The 21,669-nt window shown below is 41.2% G+C and overlaps 1 protein-coding gene across 5 annotated transcripts; it reads left to right on the top strand.

Annotated features, from left to right (window-relative positions):
* The first annotated feature begins 1,890 nt into the window (after nucleotides 1-1,890).
* Nucleotides 1,891-20,190, top strand: cpeb2 (cytoplasmic polyadenylation element binding protein 2). Of its 5 annotated transcripts, none has more exons than XM_085150966.1 (11): nucleotides 1,891-3,310; nucleotides 5,026-5,295; nucleotides 9,966-10,056; nucleotides 11,593-11,643; nucleotides 12,553-12,576; nucleotides 13,783-14,004; nucleotides 14,109-14,198; nucleotides 14,393-14,511; nucleotides 14,829-14,943; nucleotides 15,140-15,321; nucleotides 16,472-20,190. In XM_085150966.1, exons 1-11 carry the CDS (start codon nucleotides 2,366-2,368, stop codon nucleotides 16,697-16,699), a joined length of 2,337 nt encoding a protein of 778 aa, XP_085007092.1. In that variant the 5' UTR covers nucleotides 1,891-2,365; the 3' UTR covers nucleotides 16,700-20,190. The 5 variants fall into 5 exon arrangements, with proteins under 5 accessions (XP_085007092.1, XP_085007087.1, XP_085007089.1 ...); XM_085150961.1 differs by having other exon boundaries at nucleotides 1,893-3,310; nucleotides 13,831-14,004; XM_085150963.1 differs by lacking the exon at nucleotides 11,593-11,643 and having other exon boundaries at nucleotides 1,893-3,310; nucleotides 13,831-14,004.
* Nucleotides 20,191-21,669: the final 1,479 nt, after the last annotated feature.

The following is a 21,669-nucleotide window of genomic DNA, read 5'->3' as shown; positions in this document are numbered from 1 at the left end:
CACCCTCATGATCCGATGACATATGCTCGCTTGTATTGATATCATTATACTTATACTTGTTGGCTCGATGTTTCAACATACTCAGACAGTTCGAGCTGAAAGTGAATGCAAATATGGAGAACTGTGTACAGTATTTGGACAGATGTGTCAAATTTTGTGTGTGTTGGGCCAGGTGAGAGTCACAGAAAAGACCCCCACCCCCTTCCCTCCTCTCTCTAACACCAACCCTGCCTCCACCCCATCTACCAGGGTAACCCCCACCGTGTCCCCCCCCCCCCCCAACTCATCATCATCATCATCAGGCGCAAGCAGCTGGCAGCCTGCCCCATTTAACTCCCTGCTGCACTACTGGGCTTGGCTAATCACTGGTGCTCAGCTCCAACTGTGGCCACCACACCTGCCCCCTCACTGGTGGGATTGTCCCATCTGGGACCTTATCATAGGGAATTTTGGGGGGGGGGGCTTCTTCTCTCTGCTGCTTTATGCCCAAAAGACATAGGTGCAGTGAGTAGGGGGAGGAAAAATAAGACATCAGTGATAGGGGTCAAGTGCTTTCAGTGATCACTTTCAGTCTTACTTTAAGTTCAGCTTGACTGTAAAACAGACAGAGATTCACTCTCCAGTATACACACATACCGGTGACTGTAATAGTTAAATGTATATAACGCTTTATCCAAAAATATTTATCAAGTTCTTGATAAAATTATGGAATTGGCAGCACCGTTTTCAAGCAATACGCTATGTGTCATGTGAGCTATCATCATTAGCAGGGACCAGATGGTAGGTCCATCATGCACATTGCTTTGCTACTCTGGTATTTGTCTACCTCGTTAAAAATCGCCTTCAAACAGAGATGCCGCGATGATTTATTCAGTTTCACTCTTTAAGAAAAGTGAAAATTCTTCATCCATATTTGTGCTAACACAGAAAATGCAGTGGAGTAACGCACTGAAAGTGGGCTTTCTGTCAAAATAAGAACGGATTTTTTTTTCATTTGTATATCTCCAATTCCCCATGGATGCTTGTTTTCTTTTTTTAAATGAATTAAGGGCATATACCTCTCAGCTGCTGAGGGAAGAGACCATCTAAAACATTCTGTTGTTTCTGCCTTGTGTCCTAAAACACAGTCAGTTGGTGGCATTCCCGGGATGCGCTCTCTCACTCGCTCCAAAAAAAGAAAAAGATTACCTAGTAGCCACATAGAGCTGCTGCTGGTGGCAGATCATATGTTGGGTTACTTGTCAGCTTTGAGTTCAGTGCAGGCGAAGAAGATTCATCTCCCCTGACACGCGCTGACATAGAAAACTATATTTAGCTTGTCGGCGTACATGCGTAAAGTGACGCTGGCGCAGACGCACGCACGATGGTTGTGGACTGAATACTGATAGGCACGGGCGGATGAAAACTGTACAATGTGTACCCTGGAAATGCTTGAGCTTTTTTCAAAGCACTATTGGGGAGACATGCAGAATAGAAAGGCCAAAGTGGCGTTAACATCCAGTTCAATAAGAGTGCGTAATGTATCCTGGCTGGGCGTTTGAATTAGGCTTCTGAATGTCACTTTAGCTGAATTAAAGTATTTCAAATTAACACCATGTATTGGGAAATATAAATACGAAAGGGTTACTGGCTCTTGAATATTTGACGATGAATATGAATATGCTAACAGACTAGTAGTTTGCAATAGTTGCTATAGGGTCACTTCGCTACATGGCCATACAAATTAGTCACGCGGCAGTATTAGTCATAAAATTATTGGTCATAATTAGGGCCACAGTCAGCCTACAGTGGCCTTTTTGCTGAGGGTTTTAGGCCTACTGCACTTTATGAATAATGAAAAAGTGACGTAAACAATGCGGTCCTCTTTGCAGCTCGGGCTCGAGGCGGGCGCACAGGCGTGATGCGGTCGTGACGTCGATTGAGTCGGGGATCTTTAATCCTCTGCCGCAGCAGCACAGCCGGTAACCAGAGGAGGGGGCAGAACGGTCGGACAGGAATGGACCGTACAGGCTAGGCTAGTGTACAAGGCCTAAAAAGCTCGGTCTTTAGTCAGATGATAATATCGCCGAGTGAAACAGAGATTAGGCATCGAGCGAGCCGACTATTTGCACAGGCCAGACCCCCTCCTCTCAGCGCTGTAGTCTGCAGCCTTCTCACACACACTCTTTGAATAGACCTCATTTAGGAACGCTGGTTAAATATATTCTCGTCGGCATTTCTTGCCTTATTTAAACGTCGAATTTAGTATTTTACATCGGCGGACGGATACTACGCCTCGTCCTACCGGTTTTCCTCCCTCGTTTCGCCTTTCAGCAGCGTCGCCTCGTCCCTGCTGTTTCTGTCAGCTGCTGCGCATCAGTAAAACATGCAGGATGAGCCTGTGGGGGTGACAACCACACAGTTACCCCCGTCAACCACGGAAACGGACCGCAGCAGCAGCCCGGTCAGCAAACCCGGAAAGCAGCCGAACCAAACCGACAGGCACAACGACGGCCAGCTGAGCTCGTTCACGCCGGATTATAACCACGTAGAGCAGAAGATAGCTTTCCCTGATCATTTCTGCCCGACGCAGTCTATCTGTGACCTTCAGCACAGCAGAAAAATACATCAGCAGTTAGGTCAGCACACTGAGTTCAGCCCCACAGAGCCGACCCCACCCCAGGGACGTTTCAGTCACCTGCCGCAGAGGCAGCCCTTCTCCAAGACCAAACTCAGCGCCGCTGACCCCCGCGGCTCTCCAGTGGAAGAGGCTGAAGCTGATGCCGCGTCGCCATTGCCCACTTCCGTAAACCTAAACAAGATCCAAATGGACTCCCCTATCGCCCACCATATAAATAACGGCAATGGCAGCAGCAGCAGCACCGGCAACATGTTGTCCGGAGGTCTCGGCGCCGCGTTCCCGAACCTCCCCACCCAGGAGTTGCAGAGCGCCAGTGCGGGTTCGTCTTCACCTTCCCTCCCTGGGTTCGGCACCCCTTGGTCCGTTCAGACCAGCTCCTCTCCCCCGCCCGCACCCAACTCCATCAACCCCATCCACGCGAACGCCATTAACCATATGCCCAACGCGGACTCTGACAACAGCTTCTACCCAGGTATCCCCTCCTCCATCAACCCGGCCTTCTTCCAGAGTTTTTCTCCGGTGTCAGCTAATCCGTGCGCCGGGATTAACGTGCAGGGCTTCAGCGGTCCTTTCTCACCCCAGATAAACGTCCCTCAGCAGCCGCAAAGTCGCAGATCCCCCGTTAGTCCCCAGATGCATCCCCAGCAGGGCGCCTTCCTGCAGCAGAGGAACAACTACAACCAACATCAGGTGAGCTGCTGGGGAACAAGAATCACAAGAATTTGGCATGGCCGGGTCTCCTATTCCCATTAATGTCACTATCACAAGTAAATGTAGATATTAAGACTCTCCAAATCTGTAGCCAATCCATAAGGTCTATAGTTTTGTGAAAGCTGATTCTGGCACATCCTTAGATTGGGGATATCTTGTCACAATGTAGGTATAAAGCCTTTATAGACTAATGTGTGTATGTGAATTCATGTATAATCTTTACCTTGAAGAATAAACTATTTTTATCTTGATGCATAATGACAAATGCATAATGCATTATGCAAGGGCTCAAGTCTACTCTTTAGGCAAAGAGAGGGAGGGGTGAACAGGGTTACAAGAGAGCATCACTGAATCTAGCTGTTGTTCTCTCCTGGAAGCTGGCTGTGGGATGTGGTCACATGGCACAGGGCCATCCCTGCCTTGTGGTGCACTCAGTGGGAATACAAAGGTTTGCAGGGTTTGGTGTCGTAAATGGGTGCTTATACATGAGTGAAATGAAAAACGTCCAGTATCTTGGTGGTGTGATGGTTGTCGGTTGCAATGCCCTGAGGAAATGCAGCAACAGCAGAAGCTCTCATGAGCAGACCAGTCGTGCAGCAGTTGGGGGTTTGTAGCCTTCAGCTTCAGGTTTCTCCGTAATGCAATTTGCACATTGGGTGTGTGCATGGAAGTATGTATGTGACTGGGTGTGCCTGTAGTGCATGTGTGGTGTTCCTGTTTCACTAACCTTTAGCCCTTTGCTCTGAGTCCTATGTAAATATATTTTCATGAAACCAACACAGACAACCGCATAATGGTGATTACGTGCAAGTTCAATTTTAAAGTGAAAAACATAAGAAAATGCTGCATCTTTTCTATTTTGTTAGTTACTAAATGCATATTTTGTGAATGTTTTTTTTTTTTGTATGTGAGGTTTGGTACATTCATTTCTACTAGGACTCTAAAACAGCCTCTTTTCATGTAAATGTCCTTCTAGAAGCAAGTCTTGGTACTCGGCAGCCATCTTGAAATATCTCTGGGCGCTTATTGGATCTTTTTTTGTTTGCTCGTTTGTTTTTTGGAAGCTTCATCTAAACTAACTTTAATTTCAGTGGCAACCAGGACATGGATTTCCCAACAGTAGCTTTAAAAAGAGCGTTCTTTCAACTTTGCTCATAGATTTTTCCATTTCCCTTTCTTAGAGTGCTGAGTCTCTCTCTTATGATTCTGCTTAAAAGCACTTCTATTATCCTTTTTTTTTTTTTTTTAGATTATTAACTCTGTTCCTCAAATACAGCACTATTAGAACATGGACGTTGGCAATGAGTCCAAAGGTTTTCAGTTTACATTAAGCATTGAGTGCAGAAGAAACAGAAAGTTGTTTCTCCTCTGTGTATGATTCACATGTGAGATTAAGCACAATGCAATCCAATGCATGATGCTTAAGAGGGGACCCAAGGTCCAGGTGGAGAGAGACTGTGTGTAAGTTACAGAGGTGGTGTTGCAGCGCACGGGATACTTAGTATTAGTCTTAAAGCCCTAAATCTTCTTATCCAGCCACCCGTTACAGGAGCAGATCAAGCTGTGGCTGTGAAAGGAAAGAAAGGCAAGATAGGATGAAATGGATGTTGTAAATACAAAAAATATTTGTGTATTACAGACATGATAAAGCTGTAAGTTCTCTTTAACTCCATGTTATCTTAATGTCTGCACAGCCCATGGTGAAACCGTCTCCCTGGGGTAGTCACCAAGGCAATGGCTGGGGCTCCGGGGGGATGTCCTGGGGCCGGGACCACCGCAGAGGGAGCGGCATGGGTGTACCTGGCTCAGTCAGTCACGTCTCACCCCTGAAGAAGCCCTTCTCAAGCAATGTCATCGCTCCTCCCAAGTTCCCACGCTCTGGCGGATCACTGGGGCCTAAGTCCTGGATAGAGGAGAACATGTTTCGCACAGACAGCAACAGCAACACCTTGTTGCCCCTGCAGGTATGTGTTTAGGGTTGGGACTGCATTGGCTGCTGTTGGTGGGTTTTGTAGGATCATTGGTTTGGTGTGTGTGTGGGGGGTAACAGAAGGGGTTTTGTTTGACAGTGTGAGAATCAGTGGGTTTAAAGGTGGGAAAGAGCTGGCGACAGAGGTTAAATCAATCACACAAATTAGATGTTAGACAAATTAAATGATGAAGGTCTCTGAAGGGATAGTTTCGCTTAACTTTACTTGATGAGGTATAAACTAAAAGGGGATAATAATTCTTTCTATCAACAGGAGAAACATAAGCAAGAGTTTTTAGATCTGAGGATCTGAGCTGGGCTGCTTTATTTTCAGGAAGTTAACACCTTTTGCCACTAAAACTGCTCCTTTGCCAAACTTTAAAAGGTCATATTCCAAGTTGTGGTCTACCTAATGAAAGTATCAGAAATACAGTTGTTTACTTGCATAAAATATTCAGGTTTTTGCTATTATTCTGAAAGACAAGTGTCTATACTATGGTCTTTATATGGCTAATGAAAAGTTACAATTTCACTGATACTTGCAATGAAACTAATTAAAGTTAAGTTTTCTAGGTAACAAACTCACTCCTTGTTTTCTTTAAATACCTTCTTAAATAGACTTGTTGCGTAATACAAAAGGCCTCTCAATGAGCAAATGATATTTAAAAGTAGATGTGTTTCTCCCAATGACCAAAAATGTGGGATTTTCTTTTGGTGACTGAAAACATTCAAAGAAAACGTGGCAGAGGATATGAAATATTTCTGCCCCGCTTGGCAGAGCTGACAGTAAACAAGAACGAGGTCGTGTGGAGCAAATGACATCAAAAGAGTAAATGCACATTCCAAATGTTCTCTATACATGTCTACACAACATATTACCACATCCATTCCCATATCTTCATCAGAAAATAGGCAGCATATTGTAGTGTCAATGTGTCTAATTTCTGAATATTGTCACGTTTCTAACATTAATGATATATTTTTTTGTGCACTTAAATGAACTGAGCGACTCTACGATCACTAGTGCATGTACTTTCCCCTTTTAATGCTTCAGGGTCCAGATGGTCATCGTTTAGTCATATTTTAATCACATCGTTCTAATTTTCCTGCCAAAAACAAAATTCCCATTTGTTCACAAAATTGGATTAATCTTCGTCTCTTTCGTGTCGCTGATACAGTGTTTTTCCAGGCTCAGAATGGGCCTCTGTGGGATGACTAAGTACAGTGACTTACCTAATTTGACAACATTTTCCTCTTTCTCACTATTTCTTAAACAAGTAGGTCTGTTGTGTGTGTTAGTAAATGAAATCCCAATTCACAAAACTTGTTTAAGAAGATTATTTTATTACAGTTACCTAATGTGTAGGAAAAATGTTTTTACCAGAACTAAAAACATGAACTGATTTATAACCCCTGAAAACATTTATGTAGTGCCTTGTGCTCGGTTTATTTGTGTATAATTATCTTTAATTAATGCATTGAACCACACACAGAGTCATCCATATAACTTTTACACGTTACACTCAGAATGTATCACTTTTGTTTAACGCATAGCTTATAGCACATGCTTCAGAACCAAGGCTTGCAGCACAACTCAAGTGATGCCCCACATGTCACTTTATATTCTTCTTAAAATTGGACCCAGACACTTGTGATCGTCATAGTAACACACCTCCCGTGCACACACTGAATTAAACCCTGCCTGGAGTTTCAAGTTAGCAATCAAACTTACACAGAATGCAGAAAAAAGCAAAGTAACCTGATGTGGAAGATTGTGAAGCCTAGATCTTTGCCAAGTGTAAAGAGACGTCTGCGTGTGCCGTGAGACTGGTTGCTATTTTCAAAGAACATAATTTGCATTGTGATTTGATGTGTCGATTCTCGTGCCTGCAAAGAAATGGAGTCATAGTCAGGAAACACAGCCTTCAGAAAATCTCCCCCTGGGATGCAGGCACTTTGAACAGTGTTTTACTTGTTTTGAATTGATATTACTGGGTTCTTAGGAACATTTATGAGGCAGTATTGTTCCCTGAAACTCCATGTTTAATATCATTCTTTGTCATAGTTTATCATTTCCAGTGCGACTTGCATTGAAAGAGCTCAGTGTTGCTGTTGAATTCTTCTATAAAATCATTCAGTTATAGGCTTCATGCAAGAGACATTTTAATGTTAAAAACTGCACAGCTTGGACACTCAAAGTGCATCAATTGATTAAAAGTTTAAATGTGCCTTTAAGGACCTCAACACACAATTAATATAAAATCAAATCCACAAAACCTTTCAGATTATGAGTGACTTTGCCTGCTACTCCAGTCTCCTCTCAGGGTTTCTGCATAAATCAATTCTAAGATTAATGCAGGTATGGCCATGACTCATTCAGACCGATCTAATGATATCACCTCATTAATGGTGTCACCAAATGGTACGACTGTTGCTATGAGCTCAAATTATTAGTATTATCAGTGCCAAGAAGTGCAGCGCTTCCTATTCCAGGAAACAGACGCGACTGCATGGATTGTTAATTTCCATAAACAGTGTCACTACTGGAATTTTTCAGATTCCAAGTCTTTTCCTTCCTTCCTCTCTGTTTAATGTTTGGCAGTCAGTGACAGACTATATCTCTGCTGTGTCATGTTTTTAACATAACACAGAGGTAAACTGGGGACAAAAGGAACAGCACCTCTGCCTTCAGTTAGCCTTTAGTGGGGCTAGTCACTTGTTGTTTCTCTAAGAAAGGCCACAAGTTTCCTGCAATTAACTGATGTGATCACCCTAAAATACTATGACGCTAAAGAAAAAAGATCATCCAGCAACGTCAGGTTTCCCATTGCTCATTGTCACCCATTACATCAGTCTTCTTGTTAACACAGAACCCTCCAGAATCCTTGGCCTGTCATGAAAATTACTCAAACTAAATGATCAACAGTAAACAGGTTGCTGTTTAGCACTTCAAAGAAAAAACCCTTGCACTATTCACTGTATTGATGTGATGACAGAAATATCACCAAGATTTCTCCAAGCCTGGAATATTTACATGGAAAAATCTGTGAAGGAAAGGGATATTAAAAAAATTAAGCCAATTTAAATTAACTAGTGGTCCGCTGGCAAGCAAAAGGTCCTGGTTCAATTCCAGCTGGAGACACAAATCCCATTTGGGGTTGCGTCCGCTAAGGCATCCAGCCTGAAATTTGGCCACCCATCCCTTTTGGCAAGGAAGCAGGCAAAAGTTGCTGTCCTTCATCTCTAAAGTTGGCAGGTTTATAACACATAAAGACCAGTGTGGACCTGTTAATCATTCTCATAATGCAGCAGTGAAACAAAGGGTTTGGTCAAAAAGTTCCAAAACGATTAAAAAGCAAAAAACACTCACTTTAGTGACACATATATATATATATATATATATATATATATATTGTACTATTCTTAGTTAGCGTATTGTCTGTCTTGTTAATGTTGGTTTATAATGGAGCACTGTAACAAAAAAATAATTTCCCCCAGGGATCAATAAAGGATTCTGATTCTGATTCTGATTAAAGTTGGCCCCTTCAGGATCGTCTCACTGTGAAGCTCTGCAGCGCTCAAGCACTCCTGCTTCATTTGGACCACTCCCCAGACTTGAAACAGAGCGCTAAAGTGAACCTCGATCTCAAACTAATCTACGTTTTTACATCTACCTGAACGTTTTCACATGACGGTGCACTCTAGTACAATGCAGAGAAACTGTTTCTGGTTACACCAGCACAGTTGTCACTTATCATCAGCCGTCCTTGTGAAATTTGACTTCCTGTGATTTTGTCCCCTTACCTGAAATGAAGTTCAAGTTGAAGCTTGACCAACACAAATGCAAGAAGTTGCATGCAATTGCATTTTAATTTAAAATTTTTTGATAGTATTTTGAGCAGTTACCGTGTGATCATTTTCTGAATTACTGTAATGTTAAATGGCCTGTATTTGTATAGCACTTTTACTAGTCCCGCCTAGGGAACCCAAAGCGCTTTACACACCCAGTCATACACTGGTGGAGACAAGCTACAGTTGTGGACACAGAAGACTGACAAAGTGAAGCGTCTTGCCCAAGGACACAACGACCGAGACTGTCCGAGCCGGGGCTCAAACCGGCAACCTTCCGATTACAAGGCGAACTCCCAACTCTTGAGCCACGGTCGCCTACTGTTGCTTACACAGAAGCGACATGCTGCTATTAACTATCATAGAGTTAGGACATTAGCCTGTCATTGTGCTGTGTGTTATATGGTGGACTTGGCACTCTGGCTAGAATAATAAGATGATCAACTTCACTGTTCTGCTGACAAACTCCCAACCTCCATCTCAGCTCTATTGTGAAATGCCGCTCCTGGTTTTAGTTTCCATTTTCTCTCTGTCTGCATCTTGGAAGCAGTCCAGAGAGCTTGGGGAATCCGTTGTGTAGGCTGCCTTTAAACTTACCTTCAGACTCCTGAAGTGAATAAATACGGAAAAAATGTTAATCCGAGCGTGAGGTGCATGTTAAGCCAAATACCCTGTGCTTCAAAGGTTTTATTATTCATAAGCCAAATCCCGAAGGTGTGTGAGAAACGTGAGGATTTATTCGTGCACCGTGACGTTTGTTTGTTTTGTCAAACTCTGGATGATTAAAAGAAGAAATGTCACCTGTATTTTTTTCAGGATCGCACCAGGATGTACGACAGTCTGAACATGCACTCCCTGGAGAGCTCTCTGATTGACATCATGCGAGCTGAGCAGGATCCGATGAAAGGTAAGCTGGCCGTTCCCTTTCAGTCTCAGTTCGTGGGGTCAGAGGGAGGCGATCGTGTTCGCGGAGGCAACTCAACATCGTGCAGGGAAGTGACAGGCCCATTGCTCCCAGAGCTGTGCTGTTTTTCCACACACCAGCTTATTTTCTCCCTGCTGAGAGCTTAATACTTGTGCCACCAGCTGCACATTTACATGACCTTCCAGCTCTGATCCTGTTCCTACTTAACCTGAACAGCACACTGATCTGACTCAGAGCTGGAGGTCAGGAAAAAGAGAAACCATGGCGTTTTTCTTTACTAATATCAGAAAACATCTGTAACTGTCAAGCATGTGTATTTTACACCTTAAAAATATATTAACGGATCTGTGTAACTGCTGAATTATTCCTCACTTCTTGGCAGGACCAAGCAGCGAATTTACCGTAGAGCGACACTGTCCTGGCCTCCTGTGCTCAGCTGCTGGACATCAGAGGAGCAGTGTCAAATAACAGCTCCTACTGACGGCTGCTCGTAGCTCTTTTACAGCCTGACAAGCCAAAGACACTCTCACTTTAAAATATTACAAAGAAGAAAAAACTCATCGCTGGTTAAAAGACAAACAGTTGAGGTTTGCAAACACGTATAAAATTTCCTGTGTGGATTTTCTCATTTGCAGTTGGCTAAGATTATTACTCAACCTGCGCCCTCCTTTCTTGGGCGAGTTTCTTGTTTTTCCTGCCGGAGCAGATGGAGAGGACACGGGCCAGTGTGCACAGCAAAGCGTGGGGGGCTGGGGGGGGTCTACTCTAATTTTAGATGTGATCACACTTTCACACGCTGCATATGACAGCTAAGAGAGGAGGTGAGATGGAAGGGGGGGGTTGCAGGGGTCCGCTCTGCCATTTATAGCACTGACATGGTTAACACAACACAGCATTCTGGATAACGGCTCCAAATGTAGCTTCTCATAAGGCAACACATTTTTAATATATTTGTATCTTATTAGTGACTTAATTTATCTGACATTTCACAACGAATGCTGTGATCTAGAATTTGGTATTTGTGATTTTGGTGTCATTCATTAGTACGATTGAGAAACCACTGTAAAACTAAATATGATGGGAAATTGCGTTACTATAACAAGTGTTTTTTTCCTCAATCATTTCCAAAGCAGAATGTTAAAAAGGGGGAGATTTGTCTTGTTCAGCTCAGAACTTGCTAGATCTTTGCATTAAAATGTATTTGTTTATTTTTTAAATGGACATTGTTATTGCCTTAAATAAAACAAGTAATTCCACTGTAGTTTGGTCGGAAAGCTGAAACAGTACGTGGTCATTTATGGGAGAAAAAAGCATTTGCTCCTGTTTGTGCTCAACTTAGACATGTGAAAAGACAGTTGTTTTTTCTGTTTATGTGTGTGCGTGCATTTTTGTGTGGTTATTCCCATGTACATGCATTGGCTTTGCCCTGTCTTCTCCATCTGCTCTGTCTCATTCCTATTTGTGTGTGTGTGTGTGTGTGTGTGTTTTCTGCGTGTGTGTGTCTGTTTCTCACATCAGGCCGTGTGGGATGCCCTAACCCCGGGGCTGACGGCCTACTCATGCTCAATGGTAATTATCTCCTAGCACCATCCTCCTGTGTCTGCAGCTCTCATGATGCTCCCACCATTACTCTTTAGCCTCATTAGACACACTCACTGTGGTGCAATAAGGCCACGCAGTGTCACCTCTGCTGCATCTGCTGCAGAATATCTGACGGTACCCGTTAAATGGGTTCAGTTTTTTTTAACCAGCTGTTCAACTGTTTTGTTGGCATTAAAGTGGCTATGTGGTATAACTGAAAATTTACTGTGCTCGTTTTGTGTCGTACTTGAATGACAAAGGTTGTTCCAGGTTGCCTCCAATTAAATTTTCTTGTGTTAATTAGAATAATTGTTGCCCTGAATAGTCCCTGTGTTTTTTGGGTTTTTTAGCTTCACATCCAGTTGTCAAAAAAATAAAACCGTGTTTTGTAACAGTATTAGCGAGACATAAATCGGGGTCAGACAACATTTGGGAGTAATTATGAGTGTTTTTAATAAGTTCTGGTTGTTGCCATTTCCTCCTGAGACTCAATAATCAGAAAATAGTTTTTGTCCTCTTTTCAACGCCATCTATGCTGCTGTGTGTAATTAGATTTCAAACAAAAACCTTTTTGTGCAAAATAACAACATTTGTGTAAATGTCATTTTTAGGCTTCTGGACTTTCTGTGTATTGCTTTCATCAAGTATATGACAGATACAGCCCCTCAGGCTTCCTTGCCACAGCATTTAGGAAGTTTGGAAAAAAAAAAATTTTTGTTTTGGGTTTCAGGAGGATTTAAGTCCTTTTTTTAAAAGTATCTCAGTTTAGCTCATTAGTCGGTGACTTGAATAAAAGCTGGTTGGGTTGGATCAGCAGATTAAAGTCTACAGTTACAAATGCCCTCTGAGAAATGTTTCATAGCTGAAACTTGCACTCTTGTACTTTTCTACATGCAGCCAGGAGCTATGGGAGGCGTCGAGGTAAATTCAGCTTTCTCTAGCGTGTCTCTTTACTTGTGGCTTTTTCCTTGTGGCATGTTACTGCTTAAATAGATACCAAACTGAGGCCTTAAGTCTGGACTGAGACTTCACTGTTTTCTGCTTTTAAATTTGGGAACACAGAATTTTGCTCATCAAATTTCTGATTGACTATTAAAAAAAACATACAAAGAAAAATGTGTTGTTTCAGTATCCAGACATACATTAAGTTGAGGGTTTCATGTTTGGTGGTGTTTATAGCCTCTGCTCTATGGAAGCCCAAAGTATAAATAAAATAGGTTAGCATGTAGCACTTTGTATAGATTTTTGACTGTGTGCTTAAAATAAGGTCTGTGTTTTACACAAACTGTAGACATTTTCACGTTTTGTTCCCCACTTTTGAGTTTTGAAACTGTAGCAAACAAAGGAGGTTAGTGATAGTGAGGCTGAAGTCATGCTGCTTGGGTGCAGCTTATTTATACCTCAAAATATGTGTTTTTACTTCTGCCAAATGTATCCACGCTTAAAAAAACTGTGAAAATGGATTGAATATGTGAAGATTATCTTGAAATCACTCGGCACCTATAACGAGGAGCCGCGCAAACCTTTAAAGAGATCCTTTATTTCCCACAAAGCTTATTTTCTGCAGAAGCTGCTAGTTGAATCAGATTAATTTGATTGCTTTCCTTTGCTGGCTAAAGACTTTGGTCCAATAATTCACATTTTATCTAATATAATGCAAAGAATGTGATAAAGAAATCCCCTCATTTCATTTATATTTGCTATATAATGAATAACTTAATTCATTATTTATTCTTTTAAAATAACTTGTGTCGTCTGGTATATATTTGAACACTTTGGGACTCCATAGTGCTTAGCCATTATGTTAACAGCTTCACTCCACTCGGCCTGCCTTTCCACACACGCTTTATCTGCCACGCTGCTCTGAGTGGAGCACACATGATTGCGTGTCCCAGTCTCGGATCTGTAAAAAAACAAATTGTACGTAATCCTCACTTTAAGCTGGTGCTTGGCCTCACATCCACTCAGCAATAAAGTGCAATAAAAGCAGAAACATTATTTTATAGAAAGCCTCTCCTCTCAGTACGTCCCTGTCATAGCAGAGATGTAACATTGCCTCAAGGAGAGGAAATGTGACTGGGATTGGAAACATGTTCGTGAGGGTTTCTGCTTGTGAATGTTTAATAGCATGCTTGACATTTGCTGTAGCCTTGCCTGCCTTTTTTTGTCCACCAGGCCGCTCCTCTCTCTTCCCTATTGATGACAATCTCCTTGATGATGGCCATGGCAACCAGGGTGTCCCAGGAGTCCTTGGCTCTCCCAACTGTTACCCTCACCAAAACGGGGAACGCATCGAGCGCTTCTCTCGTAAGGTGTTTGTGGGAGGTTTGCCTCCTGACATAGACGAAGGTGAGTAAAGAAATTATTTCATGATTGTGTTGTACTGCCAGTCCTTTTAAAAAAATTCTATGATTTATCTCCCTACTCACGTGTCACATGTCAAATTCCCTTAGATGAAATAACCTCAAGCTTCCGCCGCTTTGGTCACCTTGTGGTGGACTGGCCACACAAAGCAGAGAGTAAATCCTACTTTCCGCCTAAAGGTATTAGCAAAAGCATCAAGCTCACTTATTTATGGCTGGTTACCAGTATTTACATTGAGCCTGCACGGTATTATGATATGATGCAAATAAGTGAATGTCATTTGAATAGTGACAAACCAAGGTGAGCACCTTTGTTATACCCTCTCTTGTTCTTATATGCATGTACAATGAAGCTTTTTATATACGTTCCCTAGGCTATGCATTCCTGCTTTTCCAGGAAGAGAGCTCGGTGCAGGCTCTGATTGAAGCCTGTATGGAGGAGGATGGGAAGCTTTACCTGTGTGTCTCCAGCCCCACCATCAAGGACAAACCTGTGAGTTTTTCAAAAATTGCTTTTAAATCTTTAAACACTTAAATAATAATTTAAAAGATGGGTGTAGCTTTTGTGTCTGAATAGTGATGCCAACATGGAAGTACCTTAGAATGACGTCATTGTGTCTAACAGCCAGAGCGAGGGACTGATTTGATTGCAGGCACATGTGGTTAAAGCAGCAGAAAAAATAGCAATATTCATCTTTTAAATATACTCTGTGGCACAGCAGTACCAGCTCGCTGTGAAAAGAAGCTACATGTCCACAATTTTCTTATAGGGGGGAAAGGTGATCTAATCTTGTTTGACTTTGACACCAGGTGCAAATTCGTCCTTGGAACCTGAGCGACAGCGATTTTGTGATGGATGGATCTCAGCCTCTTGATCCCCGCAAGACCATCTTTGTGGGCGGCGTCCCTCGTCCTCTGAGAGCAAGTAAATATAGCCAACTTGTTTCTCCACGACTAGTATTGCATCTCAATAGAGATGAATTCAAGTTATGCGTGTATCGATAACTTGGACTAAAAATAAGCTTCTGATAGCTTATCTTCTGTTCTCAAATCCAAGTCTTGTATCTGTTTTTTCACATATTCAAATTCATCTTTTTGTCCTCTGTTCATTTCTTTACTAGTCGAGTTGGCCATGATTATGGATCGCCTCTATGGTGGAGTGTGCTACGCAGGAATTGATACAGATCCAGAGCTCAAATACCCAAAGGGGGCAGGACGAGTGGCTTTCTCAAACCAACAGAGTTACATCGCTGCCATCAGCGCGAGATTCGTCCAGCTGCAGCATGCTGACATTGATAAGAGGGTATGACCACCCTCCTTTCATTAATATTTCCCCCATCTTCGACTTTTTAGTGTATATCAGGGTTTCAGAATTTTCTGTAATTAAATGTAACACTTTTCGAAACCTCAAGAAAAGCAGCAAACTATCAAATGAATGTGGTCATTTGATTTATAGAAACCTTTGTGCTCAGTGTAGTGGTCCGTGAAGCACTTTGTTTCACTGTTTAGTGTTGCTGGTATTTTGCATCTGTCAATGGCAAACAGTTTTTTCTGCTACTGACTCTTGTTTCTTCTCATTTATTGGATTGGATGATTGAAAACTAAAGAAATAAAACATGTTGGCAATTTTAAAAATGTGTTAGTTTAACAAACAGAGGCCTCTGTAGCATGTGGAAACACCAACCCATTCTACAATTAGCAATCATTCACTCGAATAAACGAAACCAATCGAACTTCAGTAGATTAAGGTGTTTGGCATTGGCAGAGAAGATTTTCATGGGCACAACCCACATTCTCAGTGCTGCTGCCCCACCCTCAAATGTATGTTACTTAGAAATGTAGCACCGTTTAGGAGAAATAAACAGGTTGTTACAATGTAGACATAATCAACCAAACTTTTTTTAACTAAGTTTGGGAGTTCTTGCTCCCTACAGTCTCCAAGTGCTTGGTCACAGGGGATCGTCTGATTCTTGGACTTCTCTAGCTTTAATGTTGCACATTTGTGGGTTGTGACATTGTATGCAAGAACATAAGATAACATACTAATTCCATAAAGGAACAAAAGATGGTAGGAATCTACAGTATGATACATATTTCACTAAATATTTTATTTATAAGCAGAATCTCAAAATTTTACTAACGATCACAAATAAAATGCTTAGAGATATTTTATTACCGTAAATTAAACTTTTCAGACTTTAGGAATCAGTAGGATTCGTGGTATATGACACAGTTGTCATGGTGATGTGTAATTCATGCCATTCGCGCGTGCAAGTGTGTGTGCATTTGCATCTTTTTGTGTGTTATCAGCATCCCTACAGAGAAGAAGGGGCTTGTTGTTATGATGAGCAAACGCTTGTTAGGGCTGGTTAAATTAGGTTTTCTCTCTGCCTGTGCTTCGTTAAGCTTGTGCCCTTCGTTACAGCTGACATTTATGTCTCGTTAATGTGCAGGTGGAGGTGAAGCCCTACGTCCTGGATGATCAGCTCTGTGATGAGTGCCAGGGTGCTCGTTGTGGAGGGAAATTTGCTCCTTTTTTCTGTGCTAACGTCACCTGTCTTCAATACTACTGCGAGTTCTGCTGGGCTAACATCCACTCCCGTGCCGGACGGGAGTTTCACAAGCCTCTGGTTAAAGAAGGCGCCGACCGCCCTCGCCAGATTCACTTCCGCTGGAATTAGAGATTGCGACCCCCAATTTCATGGTAACACAGTTAGGGGAAAGGGAAATTAAACACTGGCTAACAGGAAAAAGAGCATCGCTCAGCCTCTCCTGCTTCCTAAGCTATCAGTATAATCAAGTACATAACACTATACAGTATATACTATATATCTATATATCTTTTGTAGCAGCCAAACACCACAAGCCTCAGTTTTTCACCAAAACCCCCCGCACATCTCAGGCTCTGACAACTCTACAACTCTTTTGTGGTACTTTCATCTTTTCTAAGAGGAGATTTAAAAAACAAAAAAAGAGATTGATTTTTGTAGCTTTTTTTATTATCATTATTTTTGTATGTGAGATTTAACGTAGATACGGGAATGTTTTTGCATGGGGGCAGCTTGTCTGTCTGTCTGCTGCTAGCCACCCCACGGTGCGTTCAGTGCACACTTGTTTCTGGGAAAACCTCGATTCTATAATGTTGACGCCTGCCCCGGGTCATTAACCAAAGGTAGAAAAAATATAGGAAGCTTAAAATTGACACCTTTTCTGCCACAAAGCAAACCATTGGTTGTTTTTTTTTACTTTGCCATGGGCTCTTTCTTCTTGTTAGAGAGTTTATTGAAATGTAAAAAAAAAAAAAAGAAGACAGTAGGGTTATTTTTGCGCTCATACTGACCCGTAGAGTGATACCTCAAAATACAAAATCTGCTTTTCTGCAACTGTATTCAACATTTATACTGACCGAGCTATTTCAGAAGCTTTGCTGCTATATATACATATATATGAATAGATGTGTAGGTATTATATTTAATGCCATTTATAAACCTGAATCATGTAAAACGAAATGCAGTATGCACTCGAACACTTCTGGCCCCCATTGCCATAGAAAGATTTAAGAGTGCATATAATGACAATAGGCTTAGCTACACAAATAGCATGCTGCATATATGTCAGGAAAAAACAAACCACTGAAATAATAAATGCAGACAAGACGTAACAATTCTATAATGAGTAGCATGATCATCAAGTACAAATGCCTAAGAGGGGAAAAAAAAATCAGACTAAGATAAATGAGTTAAAAAAAACATATTTAAACTTGCATGCTTTGATGTTTCTCTGTTGTTTGATCTGTTTACATACTAACAATACAAAAAGTGATATTGGTTCTACTGTAGACTTAGTGGATGCCATCACGTTGTCACGTGGTGGCTTATATAGCAAAAAAAAAACCAACAAAAAAAATGCCATTGAGAAGCAGAGTGGTGTTCAGTGGTTTGTGTTTGTGTGTCGTCCATGTGCTGTGTGACTGTTGTTAGTGTAGACTGAGGCTCTAGTTTAGCTATCAACAGATTTCGTAGAGAAGAATGACTTCACTCTTCCTATCCATATCTTTGTGTGGTTCCAAAGGCTAATCTGGTGTAGCTTCACCGGCAGACCAGACGCAAATGAAAGACTTTGTCAGTTTGGCGTGCTCCGTGTGACTGCGTCGCATTATTGAGCATTGTTCGAACACACTAAACTGCTTATTTTGTAATGTAACAGTCAGGCTTTCATGCTGTGTGGCTGCAGCTCCATAAATCCAAGGAAACACTGGCGCAGTTACCGGAAGATGAAGCATCTCCACATCTCCTCACCACACTTGTCCACGATGAAGACAGCGACGCGTGGTCTTCACTAAAGATGATCTTTTTCTTTTTATTGTTTGTTTGATTTCCTCCTCGACCCTTGAAAAACTCTTTAGGGACAATCTTTTTTGTGAGGCGGTCACCCAGCCGTCTGTTTGGTACTGTACAAGTGTGTCGCTCTCGTGTTGTCGTGGTTTTAGTGTCTCATGCCCCTGTGTGTGTGCTCCTCGGTATCAGTGTTCAGGCGTCAACTGTGTACTGTTACAAAACCTTAATGGAACTGAGACTAGTTGAGTTGTGTAATTGAAATTGTTTGTGTGAACAATTTACTCATCACTGGCCCTTCAATATGTTTTTATTTTTTCTTAATATATAATATACATTATGCACTACTTTTCTGTATCCCTGCTCGTTTTCCGTCTCCTTCACCCCTTGTGTTTAGAAGCGAATTATGAAAGTTTTCACCTATTTATAGGTAGAATTTATCATATTTTTTCCCCATAATGACTTATTTAAGGTGTAGCGTGGAGCAGTGGTCTTAAGTTAGCTATCTTTTGTGTGAGTAGAGCAAAAAGCAAATGTTTTCTAATATATTCTAAAATGGTCCGGGTGTTACGAGGAGCGGGAGTCGGAAAGGCGTCGCGGCCTGCAACCTGATGGGAGGTGAAAGCTAAAGACCGGGCTCCCGCTCTGGCCCCTCTTCCTCCTCGTGGCTTTGGTTCTCATGGCGTCTGATAATGTTTGAATATCGTCACCTGTAACACTTGACTCGTGCTGTTTTTGTGAGCTTCTATTTTCTATGTTAAACACTGTTACTTGGTTCTGTATGTGTCCTTGCTTTTGTAAAAATCATATTTATTTCACTATTTTTGTAGACGAAAAAATGAGTTGATTTTGATTGTATTTTTCTATTTAAATAGGACTGATATTTCGATTTATTTACCCCTGATTATGTCCAAAAGTTTTGGTTGACAAAGAATCACATCATTAGTAACATCAAAGTTTTTGATATACAGCTGATTCTTATTTTGATACACATGACACGTTTGATTTAATGGAAGGAAACATGAAGGTTTTATTATATTCTGGGAAGACACTTGAGATTCTCCCCTGTTGCATCGAGGCCCCAGCTGCCTGTCCTCGTAGATGCTCTGAAACTTGAATATAACACATTTTGAAAGGCTGACTAACCTCGAATCTGTGTTGTGATGTGCAATACTGTTTCTAATGTTTGTATAAAAGTAAGAACTACAGTGTAAACCTTTTTAATGCAGATTTATTTTTTTCATTGCATATTTTGCAAATTTCTGATCCACAGTGTCATTTTTTACTGTCAGAAAAAGATACCCCGTTTTTTCATTGCAAGTATTTTTAAATCCAGATATCTTTGTACTGATGTAAATGATTGTAGTTATTTTGGATAGTGTTTTGCTAACAAAAGGAGAGACTTTTTCATGCATATTTCTATTTCTTTTCATCTTGTTTTTTCCCACATTTTATTTTATTTGATAGTAGCAGGTTCTTGGAATAATTTTTCATATTTAAATGTCATTGGTATTATTTTGTATTTTTATGTGAAAAACACTATATATAATTTAAAGATGCTAATTGCTAAAATATTATTTTGAGTTTAATTATTTTTAAAGCTAAATATTTGTAATTTTATTGTTAAAGTGACTAATTTCTAAATCAGAGTTTGTGTGTATAGCTTCACAAAAGTCGTTTATGAGATGTTTGGATTGTAATTATTACTGAATGGTTCTTTGATATGCAAAATGAATATCATGTTTATTTTTATTTTTGTTTTTGTATTTAAATGGGGTGTTGATTACAATCTCTTTTTCTTTCTTTCACTTCCTGAATAAAGACCCATTCTGTTTGGACATGAGTTTGCTGGATATCTGGCTCTTGCAGACACTTTTTATACTTTAACTGGTTCAAACACATAATGACATGTAGTATCCAGTGTGTTATTGCAAGTGAAAAGACAATAGTTCGAGATTAAAGGTTAAAAAGCAATCATATCCAATAACTATTAGCTATTTTAGCTTGTTGTGCTAGCAGATTAGCATTTACTAATTAGCAAAAACACTGACTATACTGAAGTTGGAATTTATCACCAAAGTGTCACCTCTTTGTTAACTTCAGGTTGAAAGTCGTATTTTTATTTTTAGCGTTTTAGTGTTTTGGGGGGGGGTTTGTGGGGGGGGCGGGGCGTTGGCTGAGAGGGTGGAATGCTAAGTCATTATTGAATGTTTAGCTTTGTCAATAGATATACCATGCTAGCCTGCTAATTTATATTAATAAATAGTTTCACTCACTAAATCTGGAGCAAAGACATCTTAGAAAGGGATGGTAGGTAGGAAAGGTGGATGAAGAAGGTACAACACATAGTATGGAATATCACACCCCTGCATGTTCTGGCTGAAGACCTCTATATTCATGCCTTTAAGGCAGATGACCTGCAATAACATATGTGTGGCCCTGCCTACACATATACCCCCGTCATCAGTCATTCCTCAGTTTGATAGCTGCTCATCACCATGCCAAACTCCTTCAGGGAAGGAGTTATAGGCACAACTGTTGGTCTCCTTTCAGCCGATTAACTTGGTGCAACACATATAGCATGGGACATATATACATGGAATCAGACCAGCACCACATGGTAGAACCAGCAGAAAGGACAGAATAAACCACTGAATGGGCTGTAACATCCCAACAATGAAACCAAACAAGTGTGTGGTGATGATAAGCTAGCTGCAGTACAAATAGCACACTCACAAGGAACCTTTTAAAAAGCTCCCATGAAGTTGCCATTCCACTGGTGGAATGTGTTCCTACTCCCTGAGGCAAAGAGAGACATTTGGTGCCCTACACTAGGGAGATAGCTTCCATTAACAAGTGGGAGAGCCTTTGTTTAGGCAGAGCTCTACTTCTAGCTGGATAGCAAAACAGAAAGCGACTGGTCACATAAGCACACATCCTGAGCGCAGTCAATATAGGTATGTAGCCAGTGTTGGGAAGGTTACTTTTAAAATGTATTCCATTAGAGAATACAGAATACATGCCCCAAAATGTATTCTGTAACGTATTCCGTTACGTTACTCAATGAGAGTAACGTATTCTGAATACTTTGGATTACTTAATATATTATCATGCTGTTTACAACTACGTGAATGTACTATTGCTGTGATTTATTGCTGTTACTGAAGGTCCGCGGCTCCGAACCATAGTAAAGGGACCTCTGGCTAATACGGTGGGTTCTGTGTGGGGCTCGTAGCCGAAAAATAGCTTTACATTTTATTGTCTGGGTCAACTTTGCTTGCAAGAGACAAAGAGAGGCGTTGAACGGCTGCTCCAAA

Source organism: Neolamprologus multifasciatus, chromosome 23 (assembly GCF_963576455.1).
Source record: "Neolamprologus multifasciatus chromosome 23, fNeoMul1.2, whole genome shotgun sequence".
Classification (NCBI taxonomy): Eukaryota; Metazoa; Chordata; class Actinopteri; order Cichliformes; family Cichlidae; genus Neolamprologus; species Neolamprologus multifasciatus.
The sequence above is the reverse complement of the archived record's forward strand: the minus strand, read 5'-3'. Positions and strand labels throughout refer to the sequence as shown.

What these genes read in the sequence shown, in the direction of transcription:
- cpeb2 (XM_085150966.1), top strand. Translation starts at nt 2,366, where the DNA reads ATGCAGGATGAGCCTGTGGGGGTGACAACCACACAGTTACCCCCGTCA. An exon ending in TGAGCAGGATCCGATGAAAG is followed by an intron (nt 10,057 to 11,592) that starts GTAAGCTGGCCG and finishes TTCTCACATCAG; the next exon opens with GCCGTGTGGGATGCCCTAAC. An exon ending in ATGCTGACATTGATAAGAGG is followed by an intron (nt 15,322 to 16,471) that starts GTATGACCACCC and finishes GTTAATGTGCAG; the next exon opens with GTGGAGGTGAAGCCCTACGT.